This window comes from Telopea speciosissima, chromosome 3 (genome assembly GCF_018873765.1).
Source record: "Telopea speciosissima isolate NSW1024214 ecotype Mountain lineage chromosome 3, Tspe_v1, whole genome shotgun sequence".
NCBI classification, from domain to species: domain Eukaryota; kingdom Viridiplantae; phylum Streptophyta; class Magnoliopsida; order Proteales; family Proteaceae; genus Telopea; species Telopea speciosissima.
The window spans coordinates 17,803,471-17,830,094 of record NC_057918.1 but is presented as its reverse complement, the minus strand read 5'-3'; the positions used below and the strand labels follow the sequence as shown (position 1 = coordinate 17,830,094).

General features: G+C 39.8%; 1 protein-coding gene across 1 annotated transcript; it reads right to left on the bottom strand.

Moving 5' to 3' along the window:
- Positions 1–11,330: 11,330 nt before the first annotated feature.
- On the bottom strand, positions 11,331–12,782 carry LOC122653582 (aspartic proteinase PCS1-like). The gene has a single exon (XM_043847469.1). The coding sequence runs from the start codon at positions 12,765–12,767 to the stop codon at positions 11,409–11,411; it is 1,359 nt and encodes a 452-aa protein (XP_043703404.1). The 5' UTR covers positions 12,768–12,782; the 3' UTR covers positions 11,331–11,408.
- Positions 12,783–26,624: the final 13,842 nt, after the last annotated feature.

The following is a 26,624-nucleotide window of genomic DNA, read 5'->3' as shown; positions in this document are numbered from 1 at the left end:
TAATTTAAAAATTATATCAATCCTAGCTGCAATAGGATTTCAAATTTTAATTGGAAAGTTAAGATTTTGAAACAGTCACAAAATTCAAAACTAATAACATAATGGAGAACTGAAATCAAATTTTTTAAATAAAAATTTAAAATAAGAGATTTCGAGAAATACAAGTTAAAGTAGGAAACTATAACTCTCTTTTTATGGTAAACAGAAAACTATAACACGATCGATGAGGAATCACCACTTGATCTGCAGGATTGGAATTACCACTAGTACTCCAACCTTGGAATCACCACCAAGGGTTCTTGGAGTAACCACCATGGAGCATTCTGAATCACTATAGAACCAAAGGTAAAAGCTAAAGTTTACTCATCAAATTCGTGTACAATGTTGGTTTCCCTTACAAACTTATATTAAAAAAATAATAAAAAACAGTCTCATAACACTAAAAAGGAAAGGCCTAACCTAATCCTTAACTCAACTCCCTCTAATTAAAAGTAAAATAACTGGTAATAACCACTGATTACAACTCACTACATAACTCCCAATATACCCGTGAGTGTTTCCCTATACGTATGTCATATGCAACACCCTCTTGCAACTAGAATCCCATGACGAACATATCAGAGAGGGAAAATGGAGAAAGGAAAATCAGATTTTCGAGAGAGGGAGGAGAATGACATATCTCAAAGTAGAGTAGCAACTTAATTTGGGAACAAGGTGCAGGAGAAGAGGAAGGGGAGGAGAGAAGGAGGAGGTTCCATCACCAAAGTCTTTTTACCACTGAAAATACCCTCTTTTTTCCACTCTTTTTGTAGTTGGATGGGACTCACTCCTAGAATAATGTTAAGAAACTCAAACATCGATTTCAGGTTGATATTGACGATAATGAATTGTCATGGAAAAGGAAGATGAGGGAGAGGGTAAAGTGTCCTAAAAACACTTTCTCTTCAATGATTAAATAAACCTAGTTAAACGAGATTGTCTAGATGACACCTCTATAAGTGTATTTAGAACTTGATGACATCTTCTTTTATTCCTAAAGGTTGTTTATGTTAGAGATACAAAAGGATTTTCAAAAATAATTTGAAAGTGATGACTTATGCCATTATCAAAAGTCATCATTGTTGCCATGCACATTTTCTACTAACATCATTTATCCATCATTGGAAAAAATTGTGTATAACGTTAGTTACCCTTATTAAAAAATATACTTATTATACCAAAAAGATAAAAAAGAATAATATTATTTGACACCTTAAAGGGGTGTCAATAAAAAAATTCCCTAGTTAAAAGGGACAATGGTCATTTAACGTTGCACCCTAACCAAAGAAGTAGGATGTTTGCAAGACGTATGTTAAAGCTTTTTCTCTGGATTGCAAATTAAACAATATTAATAAAAAGATGGGAAAAAGAACTCTATCCCGGGAGTCTGGCCTACAATAGAACTCCCATGAGTCTATGTCTCTCCTCCCATATGAAAAGACACCTCTACCCCCTTATTTTGAGGAGGAGAGAGATAGACACCTGGTAGTGCTGACATAGGCCACACTCCCGGACAGGGAACTACTTCCCTTTTAGGTGAGACTCATAATTTGTGGATAAGGTAAACCTCAAGATCCCCTACTCACTTTAAGTTTCGGTTCAATTGAAACTTTTATGGTAATGAATACAGGTTTTGAAAGAAAAAAAAAATACAAATAGTCTAAATAACAATAAACGTATAAGAAAAAAATATGAGGATTTTTCCAATAGATGAGATGATATTTGATTAAACTAGGTTATGAAATTTGATAAGTGACCAATGGATACTTCTCTAGATTTCCTATGGTCAAAATTATCATATAACTCGTCCACATGATAAAAATTTAGGTGCTGCCAAGAGATTCCTTTCCAAGAGATTACTACCTGAGCCTCTAGAGCCTGCACACGCGTGCTAATCAATGGAAGCACATGTGCAAACATCAACCTAGGCGGAATTTCCACTTTTTCATGGGACAAGACGATACTGTGTCTAGGCGCAGGAGCCACGCTGGCCACGCAATCAAATAGCATTTCCCCCCCCCCAATATATATATAAAAGGTGTATTGTAAGGCTATATTAAGGATGTCAAAATGGAACCGAAACCGAATAGCGGAATCGGAACCGACCATTTACGATCGAACCGAATCGCATCGTAGAAAAATGATTCGATTTTGATTTTATAGGTTCTTTTTTCGGTTTGGTTTTGACTTTCACCGCAAAATCGAGGTTCTAAACCGAATAAGAAATCGAAAAAACCGAATAGAAACCGATACCTCTTCCTTTAATACTAACCTATGCATCAATTGGATTAATTAATAACATATAATTAATTTAATAAATATAATAATCGTATCAACTTGAAGGATAAAATAAGTAAAATGCCATGGGTTAACTATATATTATATTAGTTTAAATATGAATTAAAAATTATGGATGATGTCAAAATGGATTACCAAAATCCTACTTTTTAATAGAAGAAATAGTTTGCTCATCATGTGAGAGTGAAGAAAAAAAAATGGAAAAACAAAGAATAGGAAAGGAAAAGGACGGATGAAGATGGTAAGTTTTTTATTTTTATCACATAGGCATGGGAAATATGATGAGTGAGGGAGACCAGGAGAGAATGGGGAAACACGGGAATATAAAGGCATTGAAAACTAAGGTTGTCTTCATTACTGTTTTCCAAAACGACACTGCACAAATTGCATGTAAACCGGTTGTGAATCGGATAACGAAAACCAAATAGAAACTGATAAAATCGGACCGTATGCAAAATGATTCTGATTTTGACTGATTCCTATCTGGTTCGGTTTTTATTTCACCTTATCAAAATGTAAATCGCACTGCAACCAAACCGAATAACTAGAACTGCACCGTTTGACACCCTTAGGCTATATATAAGGGGTTTAGCAGGATGTCGCCAATGGGGTGAGCTAGTTAGATCTCTTAAGGTGGTGAAGTTAAAGCGGAGAAGTCGTGGCTCAAGCGGAGTTTGAATTTGTTATTCAAGCTCCATCGCCGATTGACGTGATCTCTAGGCCCTACCCTTCTCCGGCCAAATTCATCTGTTAGCCTTTCCCCCGGCTAAGTTCATTAGTTAGCTTTTCCTCTCCTCTCATGTTCATAACCTCATTCTAGGTTATCATTACACACCGCGATCCACTATTGGCTCAGTTCTTGCGTGTTCCTTATCTCTACACCTTTGTCCTCCTTAGTTACTTGAGAAGCGCAATAGCTTCTACCTTTCACTCCTAGGATCATCCTGTGTGATTTACGATGCATTTAATGTTGTAGATCAAGCTCATTGCCCATTCACCAGCACCACCACTTCATCATGAGCGATATGCTTCTTAGCGTGATTTTGTAGGATTGTTTTTCTGGAAAGATGTAGCGTTCGTAGTATTTCGGAGCTGGCGTCTCCCAGTGAATTTCCCATATTTGAGTGATTACCCTACCTATGGTTGGATTACTAGCTCAAGATTTGAAGGAGTTGTAAGTTTTATCTCCTTTCTCTCTGTTTTTATCTCTAACATTAGTGCATGTGCTTCTGATAATCTTTGGATAATGCTTATCGCATGTTGGTTATCGAGAGATCTATGGATTTGCATATATTTGCCCTACCCTTTCCCTTATTCTAGTCTTGTCATGATATCTACATCCTATTATCTTCGTTGGAATTGCTATTGGTATCCTCTTGGTTGGTTTCTTTGGTATATATATTGGCTCATGAGGGTGAGTTTGTTCAACCTTCCATCTCCCCTGAGGCAATCCTCCATTGGTGTGAATGCTCTTGTGGATCAGTCGTGCTATACAATATTCTCCTTCATGGCGCAACCAGGCAACTCAACACTCTCTTCATTTTCTTTTCCTGAGATACCAGGCTCCAATGCATTTGTAGAATCGTTAGTGGCTGAATTCACCTCTAAGCTGGATCTTCCAGCTATGCCAGTCCCACATATCACTGTAACTGATCAAGCTCTCCAACAAGCTCGCATCAACCTACAATGTACTGTCATTGGGTGGATTCTTGGAAATGTTCATGTCTTGGTGGTAGAGCTCCACACTATGTTCAACCGAGCAGGTCAAGCTCGTTCTCTCAGAGTTGAGGAGATTCATCTTGTAGACAATGCTCTAGATCATTTCATCATCAAGTTCCACTATGCTAGGGACATGCATGTTACCCTATTTGCTCAGCCATGGATTTATCTTAGCCACCTGGTGGTGCTGCAACAATGGAATCCTGAAATCCTTGTCGAACAAGTGGTGTTTCCCAGGGCAGTCACTTGGATGCAAATTGAAAATTTGCACTGGATGTTTTATAGTGCAAAGATTCTCACTTCTATTTTCTCGCAAGCAGGAAGATGCCTCGAAATTGAATGTCCGACTGGATCTATTAGTTCTCATAACAACCCTGCAGCTTGGGTGGTTATACCCCTTTCCCATAGGTTCCTTTAATCTGCAGTAGTAAACCTGGGGCCCTCTGCCTCTACCCCTATCACTTTTGCCTATGAGAACCGACCATCACCTATCTGCCCCTAATTGCACCATCTTTGGTCACCGAGGGAAAGATTGTCCCTTCAAACCTAAGCTTGAATATCTGCAAGCGGTTGCCAAGGTGGACCCTTCTGAAGAGAACAATCTCCTCCCTCATGCATCGATACCTCCACGGAGAACTAGTCTTTTAACTGAAATTTGTTAAGTGTATGACAAATTTTTTCTGACCTCTATGGAGGATAACCCACCTATGTAACCCTCTTCTCAGGTTCCTAATACTGAGGCGACTAATGCTGGGGCAGTGATAGTGTATTCACAAAAACGCAAAGGTGGGGTTCTACAATCAATCATTTCTCTGGCTCATCTCTTCACCATCAACCTCCCCCTCACTTCAGCGAATACAAGGAAAGTTACTCTGGATCTTATTCGCAACTGTGCCCTTCGACATTCGGCCAATTTGCAGTAGCTTGTTACTCCTTCCAGGGATGTCAATCAGGCTCAAATGCAGCACACTCACCCATCTAAAGCAATCAAAGCTGGATCTAAAATGAACAGAAAGAGAGTCAGCCATCTATTTCAGAAATTCCGGCCACTGCCACTATCTTCACCTTCCCTAATCCAATGAGTGCTTGGCAACCTGCTGGAAAGCCTTCAGTTCTTCAAGGCATTCCTATTCTTCCTTAAAAACATGTTGTAATAGTGGAAGAGAATGACCTGCTTGCACTACAACTTTGTCCACCAGGTGGAGGAGAATCATCCAAGAAGGCTAAGGCTGATAAGAATGCAACAACATCAACTGAATCTGAGGCTAAGGTGACTGGCCAGAAGCAGTCACCCAATGAAGGATGATAATAATGTGTCTGAACTGTTGAGGGTTGGGTCGCCCCTCGACACGATGGAAAGTCCTTCAACTTGTGAATAAACATAGACCAATCTTTTGTTTCTTGTCTGAAGTTAAGTCATCCCTCAATCCCATCACTGTAGCTAGATCTTTGTCCTACCCTCATTTTGTTTATGCTCCAGCGGTGAATGGAGTTGGAGGTTTAATGTTGTTCTGGTCTGATCTTGTTAGTTGTACTATCAACTGGAGGAGCGACTGGTGTTTCCATATTGAAGATACTGTACTCAACTTGAATCAGAAATGGGATATGACTTTTGTGTATATGAGCAGTCTTCCTCACATAGACAACAACAATTCACCTCTTTATTAGATTTGGCTCCATTCATTCACCATCCATGGTTGTTAATGGGCGATTGGAATTCTTATCTCCTAGCAACTGATAAAAGAGGAGGTAGAGCGGTTCAGCCTTCACAATTAACTGGGTTTAATCAGTTCATCAATGGGGCATGTGTACAAGAATTTGTTCAAAGGGGATATCAGTACACCTGGACTAATCAACAATTTGGTAATAACAAGATGGAAGCTAAATTGGATCGGGTCTTTTCTGATTTGGCATGGTTTCAGAATTTTCCTTCTACTTATGTATTCAATGAAGTTGTTGCCACCTCGGATCACAGAGCAATCTTTCTTCAAACTGAAACACAAAGGCCTTTTAATAGAAGGCCATTTAATTTTGAAGCATTGTGGACTCAAGAACCAACTTACCAAGAAATGCTCCTTAATTTTTGGACAAATAATTCTTTTCATGGATCTCCATCGTTCAATCTTAACAACAAACTGCAGCATCTAGATCTTAAATGGTGGAATAAAACCTTCATTGGGAATATTTTTCAAAAGTTGGAGAATAACAGAAGAGCACTTAATGAGCATTACAATTGGGACCCCTCACTTAGAAATGATCTTTGGTTTGTTGAAGAAAAAGGCCTCATTGCCATTTGTAAGAGATTACAACACCAAGAGGAAATATTGTGGCATCAAAAGGCCAGGCTAAGATGGAATTTGGAAGGAGACAAAAATACCCGATTTTTTCATCTATCCACCTTAAAGAGAAGGGCCAGGAATCACATTCGCTCTATCAATGCACATGGTCTCACGATCATAGGGGAAACCGAATTGGGCTTGGCTTTCACTGACTATTTTCAAGAGATCTACCAATCCAACAATGTCAGACTAGACGAAGATTACTTCCTTCCCATCAGAGGCCGAGTAACTCCTGAAGATAATCTCAACCTCACCAAGGAAGTTACAGAAGAGGAAATTTTTAAGACAGCGATGTCCATCCCTGTAGACCAAGCCCCTAGGCCGGATGGCTTTGCAGGACACTTCTATCACAAATCCTGGGATATTATAGGCCATGAAGTTTCAGCCTGCATAAAGAGTTTTTTCATCACTGACACCTTCAATCTTCCCCTCAATCAAACTTATATTTCCCTCATCCCTAAAGTGGACTTCCCTACTTCACCAAACCAATTCAGACCAATTGGCCTATGCAATTTTGTCTATAAAATAATCTCTAGAATCATGGTCAATAGGCTGCACCCCATACTGAACCGCATCATTTCTTTCAGTCAAAACGGGTTTGTGAAAGGACGTCAAATTTAGGACAATGTCCTCATTTGTCATGAGCTTCTACATAAGATCAAGACCACCACGCAAGGAAACACTGGGTTTTTTTCACTAAAGATTGATATGAACAAAGCTTATGACAGACTGGAGTGGGGCTTTTTAAGGATGACTCTTACCCAGATGGGCTTCAGTGATGATTGGGTGAACAAAGTCAGGTTCTGTGTGCAAAACACCCAACTGGACATTCTTTTGAATGGAACCCCCCTACCTTTCTTCAGACCATCCAGAGGTCTGCGACAGAGGGACCCCCTCTCCTCTTATCTCTTTGTGTTATGTGCAGAGGTTTTATCAACCAAACTTAGTAATGCATTGGAAGATCGCAAGATTAAAGGAATGCAAATCAGCAAGGGAGGAAAGAGGATCTCTCATATGGCCTTCGCAGATGACTTTATTTTCTTTGGCGAAGCAGGAATGGCGGAAGCAAGAGGTTTAGATGAGGTCCTCCGAACTTATTGTGCTTTCTCGGGTCAAGAGATTAACATTACCAAAACCAGGGCACAGGTATTAAGTCCTTGATCCCAACCATATCTTGGAAAACAATTTGTCAACCTAAAAGATTAAGGGGTTTAAATGTGAAACTTTTTGCTTCTATGAATCTTGCTATTCTCGCTAAAAAGGGTGGGGAACTCCTCCATGCCCCAGTTTCACTTTGGGCACGCTCTATGAAAGCCAAGTATTTTCCCAATACCTCCTTCTTTCAAGCTAGGTGCTCTCAAACATCTTCATGGGGTTGGAAATCTGTTTGCTAAACCTGGGAACTATTACACAAGGGCACCTTCTTTCAAGTAGGTAACGGTCAATCCATTAATCCATGGCTGGACTATTGGATCCCTAATTATCAACCTTCTTCTGTTCCATTTCCTTTACCATCAACAGCCCCTACTACTGTGGATCTCCACTCTCATTCTTGGATTCGTGATCGTATATTTCACTGGTGGCCACCTGATGTGGCTTTCATCATTCTCTCTATTCCTTTACCGATCTTCCCCACTGAGGATAAGTTGGTTTGGGCAGTCACTGCCTCTGGCAACTTCACGGTGGCCTCGGCATTCCACTTAGCAACAATGATGAAGCCTCCCCACCCTTACCCAATTGGCTTAAGCTTTGGCATCTCCCCACAACTCCGAAGACTCAACATCTTCTTTGGAAAATTCTTCATAATATGTTACCTCTCCCTAATTTACTCAACCAAAGGGGCTACAATTTGAATCCATATTGCCATATTTGCCAGAACAGCCACCAGAATCCCACTCATCTTTTCATGCAGTGTCCGATTGTCCAGACTCTTTGGTGGCAGGCAAGTTTTCCCAATCTTCTGCAGATGAACAGCATTGAAGAAGGGATTCTCCACGTTCTCAAGGAAGCAAGGAATCAAGATCGCAATCACATAATTAAGGTCACCATGTTTTGCAGTTTAATCTGGCATATCTGTCATGGCTATTGGGATCTAGTCTTTCGGAATTCCCCATTCAGAACTTCTAGTATATTTCTTAGAGCAAGCAGTACAACTCGTGATTTTGTGTCTCCAAATCAAGGGCATAGACTCAAACCACTCAGAACAATTTCATGGTCCCCGCCGTATGAGCCATATTACAAATTCAACGTGGATGGTGCAAGCCGAGGCAATCCCGGACTAGCAGGTATTGGTGGCATTTGCCGATCTTCAAACTCTTTCATCGGCTGCTTCTTCTTTGGATTGGGTCGAAGTTACGCGTTGGTTGTAGAAGCTAGTGCAATTCGGCAGGCTCTAATATTGGCAACCAACTGGAACATCTCCAATCTCGTTATTGAGAGCGATAATCTCTTATTGATAAACATCTTCAACCATCGGATGACTACCATTCCTTGGCGTATAGGAGCGTTGGTTCATGACTGTTTATCCCTCTCTCGGCAGTTTGCTGACATCCAGTTTCACCATATTCTCAGAGAAGGAAATGTTACGGCAGATTCTCTAGCAACTTCTGGTGCTGACTCTCAATCATCCCACATATGGATGTACTACCCCCCTCCCCCCTCCCCCCTCCCCCCTTTATCTCAATCCCCATGTTTTTGGATTCTACTGAAACGTTGTTTCAGAGATAATAAATTCTGATTATCAAAAAAAAAAGCAGGATGTAGCCACCTCACTTTAGAATCTAATACTTTTCTTTTCATCAATAAGATTTTTAAGGCTGACCAATATATTGAAAGTTAGAGTAGGGTTTTAAAATAGAAAATATTAATGAGAGGGGGATTTCTATGGACAATCTAGCTGTCTTCCATTGTAAAGCCAATCATGCCCATAAAACTCAAAACAATATGCAGCGCAATTTGAAACTGTGAACCAAAAGGTTTACTTGTCACTTTCAGCTATTGGCTATGACCCATGCAAGGCATCCACCCATTAATTTTCTACTATAATTAGTAGGTAAGGTTAGGACAAATTATGCAGGGCAAAGGCAAACCCACAAAGCCATTCCTTCTCAAGGTTGCTTATATAAAAGCTTTAAGATACAGGAACTGACATTATAACAAACAACCAAAGTGCGTTAGTTGGATAATGATAGCGCGTGGGTCCTCCTTCCTCACTCCTCAGTGTATGTGAGCACGCACTGAGCAAGCAACCAAGCAAACCACCATCGCAATCACCCATTAGCAAGCGTTTGTTGAACTTTGTTAGTCTCTCAGTGTCTCACACTATAGAGTATAGTTATTCCTGGTTTCAGCTTTGGTCATCTCCAACTCTTTGGAAAGTGAAACTAGTTCAAGTTCTCCATAATTTCTTCTCCCCCACAAAGTTGGATTTGGAATTTAGGGTTGGTTTTCTGAGGAATGAAAGCGAGTTCTCTCTCCCTCTCTCTCTCTTTCCGCTTTTCTTTCGTCTCCATCCAGCTGTTCTCTCCCTCTATTTTCTTTCTTCGATTGGTTTCAATCTTCAGTTCAAACTTTTCCCTTTTCTTCCAGAGTTTAGAATGTCCTCATTTCACACGTTCGTCTTTCCTGTCATCTTCTTCACTGTCACCAACTTCACTATCCCCATAGACCCCACCAGCCCCGAAAGTGAAATCTGCTGGTATTCTGTATCTGATTTTTTTTCATTATCATACTTGATAAGTTTGCGTATTAATTATTTTATTAATTATTGTACTTGATCGTATAATTCAAATTCTTGATTCTTACCATATTTTATGGGATAGCTTAATTTTGCAATTTTTAAAAATAGTCGTATTAATTACTATATTAATACATATTTATGTATTTTAATTTAATTAAACAAAGAACCTAAACTTAAATGCCGTATTAATTGTTGTATTAATACATTTTTATGTATTAATTGGTTAAACCTAATTAATATTAGATGTTGAGATCCAAAAAAAGGGAAAATGATTTCAAATTGAAAACCCATATTGATTTTAAGTTTTCATGAATGCATAAGAAGATTAGAATTTTGTTGCAAAAAAATCAGTTTTCTATTTGATTTTTACTAAGATAAACCCGTATTTTTACTTACATATTTTATTGCACTGAATTTTTTTAAAATGAACTATTATCGTGTGGGTCGATTAATTGTAATACATAACTTATTAATTATGAAATAGTAATGATGCCAAATTTAGAGTGATTAACACGTTTTTTATTAATTCTATTGAACAAAAAGTTTTTTATTACCATGTGTCAGAATCGGCACCGTTGGTCACTGCTATGTATAGGAAATTAAAGATGACAAGAGAAACCTTTGAATCATTGTGGAGAATCTATGGTGTCGGGGAATATATAGTTGCACGCTTGCACTTTAAAAAGAACCTATAGACAAGTGTCGGACGACACGTCTGAATCGTGTCGGCGGGGAGATGGCAATAAGCCGCCTACCTACCCCTATTACACCCAAACAACTCGGGCCCCACCATTATTTTGGCTAGAGGTTGTTGTTGGTTCAGTAGTTACATTTGTACGGTCAAGGAGAATGTCTACATAGCAGCCATATGGATGGAATTTTACGATTTCTTACTTTATGCCCTCTCGAATCTAACCACAAGAGCTACACGATTCTTTTACCCTTTTTCTTAAGGAAAATTTTAACAAAGATTCATCCGCCCACTTTTTATTTTGTGGAATTGGGTTCGTCTCTATGGAGCCCAGAGGGTGCATCGTGGAACCTTAGCTGGAACTCACGATCTCTGCTTCCTTAAGCATGGTAAAATATTTACCAAAAAAAAAAAGCTTGGAAGGCTACACCATTGATGATAGGAAATTCTTGAGTAACATTATAAGATTAGTGTGTGGTCTAATCTAATTCAATATTTCAAGAGATATACATAATTACATAGTCTACCAAAAAGAACATATAATATACACCGTCAGATGAGGATCAAATAGTGGTATTTTTCTTTAGGCTGATTTGCTGCAATCTGCTCTCCCAAATCCAACCCTACGATTGGCGAGGTCAAATTCCACCCATAGGTTTTGCTGGTGAAAATTCCCTATGATATTGCTTTCCACTCCAAGCAAATTCGATCGTCCAAAGCTCAAGCAGTGGACCCCACCTCCAATATCAACCAGTACCATATTTCTATCCACTACAATTTCCACCCCTTTCTCCATCTCCAACACTACATCCCCCACCAACCGTTCGATCTCCGCAGCATTCCCATCAAAGCACAAATCTAACGCTTGTCCATACACAAACCCCTTCTTCACCCTGGACCCCACCAGCCTCATGATCTCTTCCCTTACCTTAGTGTACGCACCTTCCACCAAGAACGTGTACTCCGTGCCAGAATCGATCATCGTCTGACCGGCACCACCAGCATCGGGTCGGAAAACGGATCTCGGGATATCCAGCCTTTTGGCACCAATCCTGATACCTTCCATCCCCACAGTATACGCCAACGGATCAAAATTTGGCATGCGTTGATTTTGAGCTCGATCGAATGTCAAGAGGTCAACATATCGGAACATACCGGAGGTTGGGTTCTCGCCCAGGTAGAAAGACCCGACGGGCGGGACCAATCCCCGGTTCGGGCGAACCGGCACGCAGTACGAGAACTTGGAAACCTTGGCTTGCGAAGCGAAGGAAAGCCGGCCAAGATTCATTCCCAAAATACCCTCCGTGGAGACGTCGGAGTCCTGAGCGCAACCGAGAATCAAAGGAGGAGTGCTTTGAGAACTGGAGAACCTAACTTTTTCTCGGACGAGATTGCCCTCAGCGAAAGTGCCGTCAGCGTAGAAGTAAGAGTATTGACAGAGGTGGTTTTGGTCGCAGGTGGTTGGGAGGGTAAAATCGGGAATTCTGGGTTTGCAGATAGGATGGTTACAGGGGAGAAAAGAGAAGGTGGAGGAGCGAGAAGGATCGAACGACGACGGAAGAGTCTTTTGAGGGTTTCTGACCGTTGATTTCTTTTTGCATTGGACCCACGATAACTGGCTTCCGGTGTCTAAGACCATCTGTTGGGTCTGTGAAGGAGTCCCTATAGGGAGAGAAACGATCAAAGCCATTGTGTACTTGAATTGAGATCTGTAAAGACTTTGGTTGGTTTTAGGGGCTTGTTTGGTTGATGATGAAGTGAGGGAAGAGAGGAGAGGTGTAGGAGAAGGGCGAGAGAGAGGGAGAGAGGTGAGTGGGAATGAGAGAGAGTAGTTCATAGAGGGTTTGAACTCTAAGTTTTGTTTAGGGTTTTGGGTTTCTTGGGTTGAGAGGGAGAGAGAGCAGAGGGAGAGGAGGAGAAAGAAATACTTGCAGAGAGCCATGGCGATGATTAGTTGTGTAGGGACTTGCGTTTTGTTTCTATTTATACGGTTTGAAAAGGCTCGAAAGTGAAAGATAAAAACGGCAAAAATTAACGCGTTATTTGAAATTATGATAACGATTTGTGAGTCTGGATCCTCTCCAGCAGTCCAACGTCATTGAAGAGGATTCTTTTTCAATAACGTTCTTCTAAGGCTACGTTTCATATTCATTCATGTTGATTTAACTCCGTTTTCCTCAGTTTTGGTTGTGGCCGATCTTGATATTATATCAATATTGTATCGGTGATACATTACGAATAAGGGGTAAAACAATCAAATATCTTTTTTTAAAGGGAGATCAGGGGGTAATTTTGTCAGATACGATCAATCTTTGTCAATATCGTAATGGTATCATATTGGTTTTGCAAGTGACCGATACCTAATCCAATAACATGCAGTAAAACCATGGGTTCTTGTGATTGATAACGGTCTCTATCGATCCAGATCGATTAGGTTCACTCCTATTTTATTTAAAAAAAATTAGATTTTTTAATTTAATTTAAAATTTTACCCTTATCTGTACTGGTCCATCGAGACTGGATCGACAAGAAATTGGTATTGATCTCAAATCCCATACTGATTCTTTAAACTATGATCTTGATATTTTACTTTGAAAAAGACACTACTAGTAAGGAACAAGAAATTGGATTAAACAGTGAAATTCTTCTTTAAAATTTTCTTTCATTTTTAAAGATTCTCAAGACTGTTCACCAAACTTTCTATTTTTTTCATTGACAGTTCAAAAGAAGAAGATCCTCCGGTTCTAGACCTCCGTTTTATCTTTGACCTTATTAGGTCACTTCGGTGGGGTCTAATTTGTTGGGGGTCCCAATTTTCAGGCATTGAACAGCTACTTAACTTAACTAAATATTGCAAAAGCAAAGTGTCATTCACTTTCTTGTACATGGCACAATTAGGATGCTTTGCTTGCTGCTCTTTGTTACTTTAGTCTACCACACATCATTGTTTGATTGCTTTAAGAAACTGAAACAACCTCCTCTACTTAAGAAGAGTTTTTCTTCTTACCAGTATAGGATCCACAAAACCAGGTCTCATTAGAAGCAGCTAGCTAACTATTCTTCAGTTTGATCCTTGATTTGATAAAACCAGAAATTGGAACGCAAGCCCTTTGGATTTGATTGATTCTTCTCCAACTTTAAAAGCTTTGTTTTTTTTCCTTTTTAGGAATCAAGGTAGGCCGGCCAGGGGGGAACAAGATGTACACGTACATCCATTTTTGCGTGTGTGTGTGTGTGGTGGGGGGGGGGGGGGAGTTGAACATGTGACCTCTCCCTCGACTTAGGCCAGCACTCTACTGCTAATGCAGCTTGGTGGGAAGACACGGATCGATTGCAAATCTTCAAGGATGCAACGTAACTTTTCAGGGTTTTGGAGGAGGACATTTCAAGGTTCAAAATACTCAAGAGAGTAAACTTTCATTAATCCATTCGTCACTGTTGAAATGAGCAAAGCTCTTACATATTTAAAGAGAAAATAAATCTTAATTCTCATATCTAAGACTGCTATATCCTACGGCTAAAATTACATAAAAAAGGATTAAAAATGCAAAAGAAACTAGCTTGGTAACCCTAATCGGTAGAGGGTTCCATAGCACATTATTGCTATAACATAAAATCCAAAATTAGGAATCCCAAAACCCAATATCAACCCCAAGATCCTATGGTTGATATTAAATCTAATAACAAAAGAAAACTTACATTAATAGAAATAAAATCCTACGCAAAGTAAAGACTAGAGAAAGGAATAAATCATAATAAGTAGGAGTTAAATTTGTTAATTAAACTCTAATAAAATAGGAAGCACCAATAAAGTAGGAATTCCAATTGAGAAGATAACACATCCACAGGGTTTAGCCTCTTTCACACTCCCACTCATAATATCCTTCTTAATTAATGAAGTAATTGATAAAGAGTGTCTAACCCACGCTCTACTACTTAATGTGGAACCCATTAAGCCTAGTAGAGGGTAACTGAACCAGTTGGGTTGGTTCCGAACTGAAATTAACTTAAACCGTTGACTGAGTTGGGCTCCACTTGGTCTACTTCCAATTTCGGGCCTGCATCAACTGCATTGGCATAACCACCACCATGTATATCGGATACGCTTCCACACTAAGACCAAACCCATGGTTAGGATTGGCTGTTACTGAAGTTTGTAAGACCAAATATCTATCAGTACATTGAGATTCGTGTTAGGGTTAACTAGGCCATGATCAATTGTTGCTTCATACATTGAGGCAATTCAAAAGGCTCTTGGTCTGCAGTTTAGGGGGTTTCCTGGACTGGACATTTGCTTCTGCCACACGAAAGGATATGATGGATAAGCCATTCCAAGTGTTCGACATAACCTCATATCTAAGCAACGGATCATGACCTTGGTGTTTACATGTCTACAAAATTTCGGTCTTCTCTAACCTACCATGTGTTAAACTAAATGCGCTATGCAGGAAAATCCACTAGACTGAACATATAGAAAATCACCATACCGACATACAATTAAAGGGTAGACCTTAGCACAATGGTAAGGTTGTTCTATTGTGACCTAACGAACGGTCGTGGGTTTGAGTCAAGAAACAACCTTTCAGCAAATCGAGGGTAAGCCTCCGTACATGATGACCCTCCCTAGATCCATAGTGGTGAGAGCCTCGTGCACTGGGTACGCCCTCTAATATATCATTAGGTTGACATAATTAAATTACCAAATTGACACATGACCAAACCCAGTTATTTTCTTGTTAGAGAAATATGCCTCAGAGGCTTCAATTGCGTATTCTATTTCTGAAATCTTAATTTAAGAGGAGGAAGAAGGACAAGAAAAATCTATAGTTAGTATTAGTTACATCAAAATTAATTATGTTGATCGAGAACGTGAAACAGTCACGGGCATACAAAGCACCAGTGTACAAAACTTCACAATTCTAATTAATATGAAGTTATATGATAAATGAGGAGCTAGGAATAGACACATATGAGATTTTTTTCACACTTTAACCAAAAATAGAGGGGAGAGCAGATCTCTTTCCTACATGTGATAAGTGGTTCTATGTTGCATGGGCGTAGACACCACATTTTGACACTTTGGAAGTATGTCTTGGCAATGATGGTTAAGGACGTAACTCGTGTGGTGACTGAATGGTAAGAATTACCAAATTACCCCTACCCCATTTTTTGTAACCAAACTGTCCCAAATAGAGCCTAAACCCTTAACATATCCGTATTTAACCATTTTAAGTTCACATTTGAAGTTGCACCCAAATCCAACACCTTTCATGAAAATGACCGTTTTGCCCCTGGCACGGTTTTCGGTATCTGGATCATCCAATTTAGTCCGAAATACTTTGGATGACCTCATTTGGTCATATTAAGTTTTCACGTAAAGTTTCGGCCAAATCGGGTAACTTTTGTGAAAATGACCGTTTTGCCCCTGGCATGGTTCTTGGTACCCGAGCCACCCGATGTGACCTGATATCATTTGGATAACTTTATTTGGTCATATTGTGCTTACACGTAAAATTTCATGTAATTTTGGTATCATTTGGACCTTGATCGGTGTAAAACACCATTTATGTACTTTCTTCGATATCCGTGCCATTTTTAGGCAAAATTCAGCCATATCTGCCACAAGGATGGAAAGTACAGGTTGAGACCTTCGCGGCAATATGTGGCGCGTCAAAATCGGCCACATGGATTGGGAGATATTAGCATTTGAACATGGACCTTTAAAATGAAATCTTTAAATGGTTTATTAAAAAATAAATAAAACAAAAAGGTGGGTCAAACTGAGTTGACCCGACCGAGTCAACCCAGTCTGACCCGGCCCAGTTGGACTGTCGGCAGGGGACAAGCCCCCACCATTTAGGCTGAGCCACACATGGCCCATCACCCATGCCCACCTGCCCAGCAGGCCTAGGCACACGCATGCCCAGGCTGCACAGCAAGCCTAGGCACACGCAAGCCCAGGCTGCTCAGCAAGCCTGGCCACACGCAAGCCAGCCCATAGCCATTAAGGCCCCAAAGGTCTTTGAGACCTTTCCTCGAACAGATTTTCTCCTATAAATAGGAGGTCATTTGGAGGGTCTAAGGACAGAGAAAAATTAGTGAAAAATTACCTTCACGTATTCCTTGATCCCCTCTTTCCAACCATGGTTTTCTCATCCATAGTTTATGCTTCATTACTGATATAAAATTCCATAAATACCCCTTCTTCGCCACTTTTGCCATTCAGAGCAACCACACTTGGAGCGGCTTTTGGAGGTTTTCGGCGACTATTTATGGTCACACAAGGTTACTCAAGCTGAGCCTAGGCACTTCCACGCTTCAAGGGTATTTTCCCATATTTTTTACTTATTTCTAAGTATTTGTTTTGATTTTCTTTACAACAAAGGTTGTTTTTCAGTTATAAAAATGTTAAAAATAATTCAAAAGTGATAAAAATATGAAATTTTCAGGGATGATTCTTGTCACTATGTTTGACATTCATTAATTTTCTCAAGCTCCAAATCATTTTTTTTGTGATATTTTTGCCCCTCTAAAGGATTTTGGATTATGTAAAATCTAAACATGTGGGTGGGTATTTGGACAAAAGTGTTATGACCATGTTAAAGATCATGTTTTGATTAGTGGGAATGGCCTCTGGTTTGATCCAATTCGGATCTGTGATGGGGATTTTGTATTTTTCTTTGTTTTCTCTTCTTTTTTAGCATTTCAGAAAATATTAAAAATAATATAAATGCATAAAAATTCACAAAAAAATTATGGAATGCATATTTCATCATGCTTGATTTTATGGAATCATTATCCACTGATATGCATATTTGATAGTTTTTATACATTTCCCACCTCATTTAGGGGTATAAATGTCATTTTTCTAATTATAATGAAAAATTCTGGAAAAATAGGAAAAAATGTTTTTATGCATGACATGCTGTTTTAGAATGGTTTAGGATGTTTTCATATGCATACGTGACCATCATGCTTGATAGATATGCATACAAAGTCATTTGCGCCCTCTCGGGGCATTTTGGTAATTTATCAAACGTGGGCCTAGGCTATCATTCTGGAAATATCATTTGGTGTGTTCAGTCATTTTAGGATGTTTAACATCACTTTTGATGTCTACAATGATTCTAAGTGTCTTTTGACACTTTTGCCATTTTGCCCTTAGGGGCATTTTGGTCATTTTATGACCAAACCTTGCTTAGGATCCTGGAAAGGCTCCTGTTACTTTTGCCGCATGTTTTAACATTTAATAAACATGTTTTAAGCATAAGTTAGCATTTTCATGAATTATCATGCATTTTTTACATGTTTGCCATAACAGGGACATTTTGGTAATTTTTACCACCCATATTTTCTTGCCATTTCATGTGCTCTTGATGATCCAAATGCATGATGTTAATGTTATTTAATCATGTTTTGCTTATTTACAGTATTTAAATATGATTTCATGCCTTTGTATATATTTTGGCCCTTTAGTGGCATTTTCGTAATTTTGGTCTATGAGCTGTTTTGCTTATCAATGATTGTCCTTTTCCATAATATAATTCAACTTGGTTTTCTTTTTTACAGTCAACCATGTTTTTGACCATAGAGTTAGGCTTTCTAATTTAGGTAAAATCCATTAATTAGCTTAATTAGGATGCATAATGTACATAATCACCAAACTTAGGAGTAGTAATTAGGATTAAAACATTAATCTTAATTAGCCTAATTAGGTTCATAAATTTCAATCAAGTTAATAAAAAAATCTTCAAAAAAAGAGAGAGTTTAATTAGGTGTATAATATGTATAACACAACAGTACACAACAGAGTTTAGTCTAGGAAGACCGGCCGTCGGCCGGGCGGTTGCTGGGTGCCTAATACCTTCCCAGCCCGTAATTTGACACTTACCTAGAGATCTGGGGCAGACCATCCATTGAGTCATTGGAGTTAATTTAGCGCCCCTTCTGCGAAGGAGGGGCACCATTCATGGGTTCTAAACCCTAAATCTAGGTGGTGACTCCCATTTTTCATTTTCTTTCTTTCCCCCTGGGTGCACGCTCAGCGACCCTCCGTCCGCTGCACCTACAATGGGTTGGTCGTGTTAGGTACTTATCATGGGTGTGTGGGTTGGCCTTTCTCATTAGTCATCACTGTGCGAACTGGGAAGCCTTGCTTGCAATGGCAACATCCGTGATCACAGTCACTAAATTACTCGAAGTAATTTTTCAATAAAATCTCTAACTTTTATTACACCAAATATTGTTATATTTCTCTATTATTTCAATCTAACTTTTATTAATTTGGTGGAATGGGAAGGGGGTAACCCACGAAATATTTGCTGGAATGACTTTGATCATAAATCTAACTTTTATGAACTTTGATAACATATATAAAACTTAAGAAATACGATCTTATAAATTAGCTCTAAATAGCCATGTATAGGTGGAAATCCTTCACTTTGCAAGAAACCTATCAACCTTGAAAGTAGTTAGGGTGAACTGTGGCCCTTGTGAAACCTGGAATGGGCTGCCTAGCTTGCCCACCTTCTTTAGTTAAGCTAACGATCTGGTCTAAGTTTTGGTCAGGTTTGAACTCTACCTGGTTCCTCCACCCATGTGTGTTGGGATATCCATGTATAAGGTAGAAAAAATAGTTCCACGTCGGATATGTATAGAGATATGAGTGGGTTAATAGGTACTTGGACATTCTTTTCTTAATGGCTAGCTTTTGAGGATGAGACCCAAGTTCATAACAAGTGGTATCAAAACCGGGACGTAGAAATTTTCGTTTGGCCGAGGATTCTCGGGCTTGATCTCAGGCTCCACGTCAGCTCCCATGTGGAGGGGGAAATCGGGATCACAAGCTCCACGTTTGTGTTCCGCGTGGAGGAGAAGATTATTGGGATATCTACGTATAAGATAGAAAAAATAGTTCTACATCGGATATGATATAGGGATGTGGATGGATTAATAGGTACTTGGGCACTCTCGCCTTAACTGCTAACTTTTAAGGATGTGACCCAAATTCTTAACAATGTGGTCCTTGTGCAATCTAGAATGGGCTGGCTAGCTTGCCCAGTTTCTTTAGTTAGGCTAACGACTTGGTCTAAGTTTTGGTCAGGTTTGACATAGATAATTCATAGTTACCCTGAGCATGCTAGCAACCCAAGCCTACACATATTGCCACAACTATTCCAATACTAACCAGTACTACGTATAATGTCTATTTATTAACTGCAGAAGAAGAGTCCCAGCAAGTGTAAACTTCAGAAACCCTAACTGCAGTCACTTTTTTAGTATAGATCAACTCCACAATTGTAGAGAGGTTGAATACTAAGATAAGTAAAGAGGAGTCTAGCTTATAAAAGGTAACCTAAGCATACCCTTTTTTTTTTGGGGGGGGGGGGGGATGGGAGTGAATGGAAAATTAATTAAGAGAAAAAGCAGAGTATATACAATAACAAAGTCGAAAGGCAAGTAGGGAGGAGAACCCTTATATAAGCACCAAAACATCTAATAAACGATGGGAGAAAAGTTCCCTTCATGGGACATGGGGGCCACATCCAAACACACTGGGGGGTGGAAATGACCATCCCAACCCCATGAATGTTGGAATTTCTCATTGGCTGCCATGCGCGCATGGCCCCTATCCCCCCTGTACTCCCATACAAAGAATGGTTTCCCTAAAAGACAATACATCAAAAGCCAGAGAAGAACAGAAACATCAATAGTAAAGGATATCCAATCTTCTAATAGCTAGGGGTTCTGTCTCAATCCATGCATCTCATCGATGTATCTTTAGCTGAGGAGTGAAGAGTGGTCTCCCTTAAATTGCTCTATCAGTACAAATCACTTAAACTGGTCAAAATTTTAGATCCATTAAGCTATTCGATCAAGAATCCATAAAAGTGGCCGGGGGCAATAACCACAAAAGATGCTTTGTGACAAAATCGTCCCCGGCGATGATTAGTCTTTAAATTCCTCTTCACGTTGAATGCACATGCATGCATATCCTACCCTTCGTAATGCCCATGCCCTTTGGACCACCATTTGCTTTTCCCCCATTCCCCTAGAATTTTAGTGTAATGCAAGAGAGGAACAAGAATATGTGATTGTTGTGGTATGTACATACATATTGATGTGAATTAACACAACACAACACAACACAATACAACACAACTATATATGTATGCTTAGGGTGAACATGGTGCATGTGATTTGTGTCTGAAGCATGTGGACTGTATAGTTATTGGTTTGAATCTTACAATAGATATAAAGCCAAGAAGAAGATTAAGGCTGCGTTTGGTATGCATTCTTGGAATGCTTTTCACACTTACTTGGATATGTGGAGACACTCTTTTCCGAATGGTCTTCTAAGCATTGTATCTTCTTTCTTGACCATTGAGGCTAATTGAGCCCCTTTATGGGTCTTTCATGCCCAAAAAAAAAAGGAAGTAAAGAGCAGAAACCGGGTCTCATAAGGATATCATGGGTTGGATCAAATGGGCTTGGGTAAGGTTCAGGTTACGTGATGCTCAGCCCAAAACTAATTTAGACCGTGCAACTGGGTTTTGGAGGATGGACCTCTACCATGGTGGGCATATGCCATTTGCTGATAACAGCCACCTAATCCATCGCTACACTTCTTGATAAGGTTGTCAATTGGGCGGTTTGGTTCGGTTTCGGTGTATTCTTCAGGGAAATCAAAGCCTATCCGATAAGGACTTTTTGGTTTGAACTTCGGTTTGGGTTGGGTTTAGGTCGGTGTCAGTTTGTGTTACCGGGTTCAACATGGTTTGGTTCAGTTTTGGCAGGGCTCAATTCCTTCATTAACCTTTTCAAATGGGCTGGGCAGGGTTCATTGTTTTTCATTTTTTGGGCTTGGTCCTGTAGGTCAGGCAAATCGGGGGCCCATCGATATATCCCAAACCGAATGGTATCAAAGCCCGTAAACCGAAGCGGGCCCGCGTTAAGGGCTCGGTTCGGGCACAATCAGATCGACCTGCTCAACCAGTTCGGTTCCAACTTTGATACCCTTACTTCTTGATGCACTAGAGAATTTTTTTTTTAAATATTGATAAAAACTAAAGGTTTTTGTCGTGTCTCCAGAAATTAGCAGCTGCTCCCTCTGTTTCTTGAGTGCTAAGGTTGTGACTTCTGATATCTGGTTCATGGGATTACTGAGTAGTGAAGAATCCTTCTTAAGAACACTGCATTGGACATCATCCCAATAAATAAAAAATAGGAAAAAGTTCTCTCTCTCATAAACATTGTTTATTTATTTATTGAAAGGGAGAGAGAGAGAGAGAAAATCAATAAATGAAAAAAGGATGTGAAATGCACAACATATGCCTTAAGCGAGCCTTTTCTAATATATAATAATGGAGAATTGTTGTATTTGTTTGTTCTTTTTTTTTTTCTTTTCTGTTTTTATGGTTTGGTTATAGCTGGTTCGGCTTTTGGTTGGTCCATCGGTTTTGATTTCTATTGTTCTTAAAAACCCAGGCCGAAGTCGAACAGATAATCATGCGGTTCATTTGTGAACTATATTTTTGTTTTCCTATGTGACCGACTCAAATTGAATTGAACCTTCACATACGAACAACAAACCTTTCCTACAACAATAAATAAATTTCTTTCTGTTTTTTTCTCTGATCTTGTGCGGTAGATTTGTTTGCTCCACTTGCATATGAATTTGCTTAGGGATTCATTGCTTCTTTGTCTTTTGACAAACTAACTAACATTCCAATGAGAAAAAAGAGTATTTGAAGATTTGCTGTTGGAGCAGTATGACTGAAACGAGATTCTGATATAACTTCTGGCAAAGGTTTTGATGTGAGTGATAGAAAAGGGAATTGCAGTTCTTCATTTAGCAGTAAATTTTCATCAGAGATCTTGATTGACCAGCCTGTTGAACTGGTGGAGAACTCGAATCGGACTGGAAGCTTGACAAATGATCCATGTCATTCCCGGAAAACAGTGAACTCTAAAATCCAAAAGGATTTGGTTGCAAATACCTTCAACAAGGAAGCCAATGCAATTGATCTTGATCAAGGAAGACATTCTTTCGTTATTGAGGAGGATGTTTTGGAACTTAATACTGCACTGCCTTAAAAAACCATCTCCTGATTTGAAACCTCAAATGCCATCTCGTTTTAGTGGCAGCGCAAAGTCCAGTTTGTCAAGTCCAAGTTCAGCTTGTGACACCAATAGAGCTCGGGGGCATGGACAAAGCAGTTGGGTAGGGCTCTCTGCTTCATGCAATGACACTAAGAATGACACTGACAATGCTTATGCCAGTGTTATGAAGGATGATGTAGTGTTGCTTTCTGATGATATTAAAGAACTTCCTTTGCTTAACATCAAAAAAGAGACTCCATGTTCCGCTTCCATTTCAAATCCAGGTGAGTTTAATTGAATAGTTAGTGAATGAGGGAGGGGCATGAATTGGAATCTGCAATCACTGCATTTCCAACATTTTTCAAGTGTTATATTGCTACTTGCATGATATGATAGATGGCAATGAGCATCAATAAAGCACTGTTTGGATCTTCTCAAGTGCAAATTGTCATTAGTTGTCCACTATTATAATAGATCAGACATAAAATGAGTAGCATTCTTTGATTGATTTATAGACCATAAATGTAAAGTGCTGTTAAATCTCAATCATTTCCTTTTGGTTCTAGAGTTCCCATTTTCTTTCTCTAAATATTCGCGTATTGTCAATTGAAATAATCGCTAATCACGGCCTTGATTTTGAATTCCTAGTGGTCCAGAAGCAGACCCGAGTGAAGAAAGCTCGAGGAGTTGAACCTTGCAATGAACAAAGAATTTGAAATTATACTTTTAGAGAAGTAGTTGTAAGAAAAATTGTTAAGAGTGAGATTAATCGATCAAAGGAGTAAAGCTTTGTATGGGAGGTCCCCAAATGGTGGCACCACTTGAGCGATTGAGGATGAAGGCCGGGGGAGAGAGTGATGTCAAGGGAGAGGTGGCAGAAGGCCTCCTACAAGCAGTTCCAGCACGAGGCGTTCTAGAGGAAGTTGTTCAAGACACCAGTAACAAGGGAGTGGACAATGAAGAGATAGTTCAGGTGAACCACCAAGTGGAGAGAAGTTCGCTGTGGGGGAATGCCACAACGGTTAAGGAGGAAAGAGAGGAGACATGAGAGAATGAGAGATGGAAATCAAGCCCCAAAACTATAAGAAAACGTACATGTGATGAACGAGTAACGAGTAACGAGTAACATTGTTTTACGTAATTTTGAAAGGACAAAGTTTTCTTCCACCACCCGGGGTGAACGTTTAGCTACTATTCTAGATTTCACAAATCGCTGTAAGATTTTAGTTTGTTCTCCAAAATGCCCTTCTAATGTCCCGCACGCATCTGAACCAGCTGCCGTGAATGGATTTTTTTTTTTGGATGAGTGGTAAATTATCACCTCAATTTGCCTGCCCGTTAATTTCCTCAAGTCCATCTAATAGAGGGAGGTGGATCCCACCTGGGCATTGTATTCAGGCAGGGGGTAGGGGAATTTTTATCTTCTCAATTACATTGCCCGTACTTGACGTCAAGTACATCTAATAGAGGGAGGTGGACCCCACCTCGGGCAATGTGTTCAGGCAGGGGTAGGATAGTTATTTTGCCTCCTTTGTTAGTTGTACTTGACGTCAAATACGGGCAATGTAATTGAGAGGATAAAGATCCAGGGGTAGGGTGGTTATTTCCATCCCCCTATTAGATGGAATTGAGGAAATTGACGAACAGGTAAATTGAAGGGATAAAGATCCGTAGCAGTGCTACCCTTCAACACCATAAACACATCATTTAAATCGAAACCGTTGAATTTCTGAAATTGAATTTTAACCATTAAAAATATAACATGTTAATGGAGAGTAGGATTTCTCACCGACTCCGGGGGAGATCGAGAGCTCTCATGTGCGTCGATGCTGTTTGCACCTCTATTTTCTTCGTTGAGGGTTTCAGTTGGGGAAGGGCTTTGAAATTGCAGGGATAGCGGAGGTGTAAGGAGGGAAGGGGGCGGGATTGCAGACTTGCAGGTGGAGGTGGGGAAGATATGAGGAGGAAAACGAGATGCGAAGGGTGGTTTTCCTTCGTCAGTGGGTTGGAGGAGTTGGAGAGGGTGGGCGTTGGTGTTCGGAAAATTATCACCTCCAGTTTGCTGACCGGCCCAGTTCCCCAGTTCCTCTAATGGGGGGATGGTGGACCCCACCCCGGCAGGGGTTTGGGCATGGGTAGAGAGGTCATTTCAGCCCCCCTTTGTTAGAGGAACTGGGGAACTGGGCCGGTCAGCAAACTGGAGGTGATAAAGATCCGTTGGTGTTCTGTGAAGAAAAAGCAGGTGGTGGGGTTGGGAGAACAACAGGGGATGGGGAGTTCTCGTTTCAATCTACGATTTTCGAGCCCCATTTTTTCAATTTTTTTATTCGCCCTCCGTTCAGGGGAGTTGGGAGTAAGGTTGTCATACGGTGTGGTTTTGATTATACGGTGCGATTTCGATTCGGTGCACATTTTGCAAGATAGAAATCAAAACCGCACCGGATAAGAATCATCCAAAATCAAAATCGTTTTATATGCAGTGCGATTTTTACGATTTTTATTATACGGCTAACAACTGGTTTACATGCGGTTTGTGATACCAGTTCACATCTGGTTTCAACTTTGTATCCTTTAATTCTATCATCCACTTCCTTGTTATGTGGGAGAAATTATATATTTCATAAACAAATTAGAATATAATTAACAAATCAGAATATCACTAACAAAACCTTATAATTAATACTCAACCTTCCACCTTTGTACCATTTAATTCAATTAACCCATTTTATAAACAAATCAAAATATATCATCGATTTTGCAAAAGTAAAGCATAAATAATTACTATGGAACTCCACAGCAACTTTGAAACCACTCTAAGAGATGAGACCGTGAAGAAGACAAAGTGAAGTGAACGACTCAACATTGAGGAGAGGCGGCCGGCGACGTAAAGACGATTTCGCAGCCGTGTTAATTGGTGAGTATGTAACTAACTACTAAAACCTAAAGGGTAAAAGGTAAAGGGATTAGTCAATTAGGGTAAAACGTAAAAGGGAAGAGGATTAGACAGTTATGGACTCTTGGATTCTATCCGGTTCTATTCGGTTCAAAATTGATGGTTAACCGACGGTTATCCGATTTTAAACCAAACCGAACCGGATAGAGAACATGTGAAATCAGAATCGCACCATTTTTTTGTGGTCCGATTTGGTTCGATCGTAAATGATAGCTTTCGGTTTCGGTTTCATTTTGACACCCTTAGTTGGGAGGGCGAACAAGAGAAGGAGAGAGATGATTTGATGTCCCTAATTCTTCTAATTTTTTACGCAACTGGTTGCCACCGTCGGAGGAGCAGCGGCAGATGTACAAATGAAACAGCCGGAGAATAGAGAATATTAACTGGTTTAACGGTTAAGATTTGATATAACAGATCAACAGTCAGATTTGAGAGGTGCGTTTAAGGAATGAGTTTAAGGGTAGCACTAATACCTTTTACCTCTTCTTTTGTTTTTTTTTTTGGTTGAAGCGGGGAATGGAAATGATTCATGATTCAATTATTAAATTGGGATAAAGGGTGGGTACGGTGCAGTGTTGTTTCAACGACAATCTTTGTCTTTTTTTGGTGGCCTCTAAATTTTCTGTGGTGTTCAGCTGGTTAGGTCGTCCTTATTGTACAGGCCAAATGGCCATTATATCCTTTGGTTGTCTTCCTGATTTAAGGAATCAAATCTCAGCCTCTGGTCTGATTCAGGCCTCACTT

Bases quoted from the DNA above. Each gene is read 5' to 3' on its own strand.
- LOC122653582 (XM_043847469.1), bottom strand. From the start codon at position 12,767: ATGGCTCTCTGCAAGTATTTCTTTCTCCTCCTCTCCCTCTGCTCTCTC.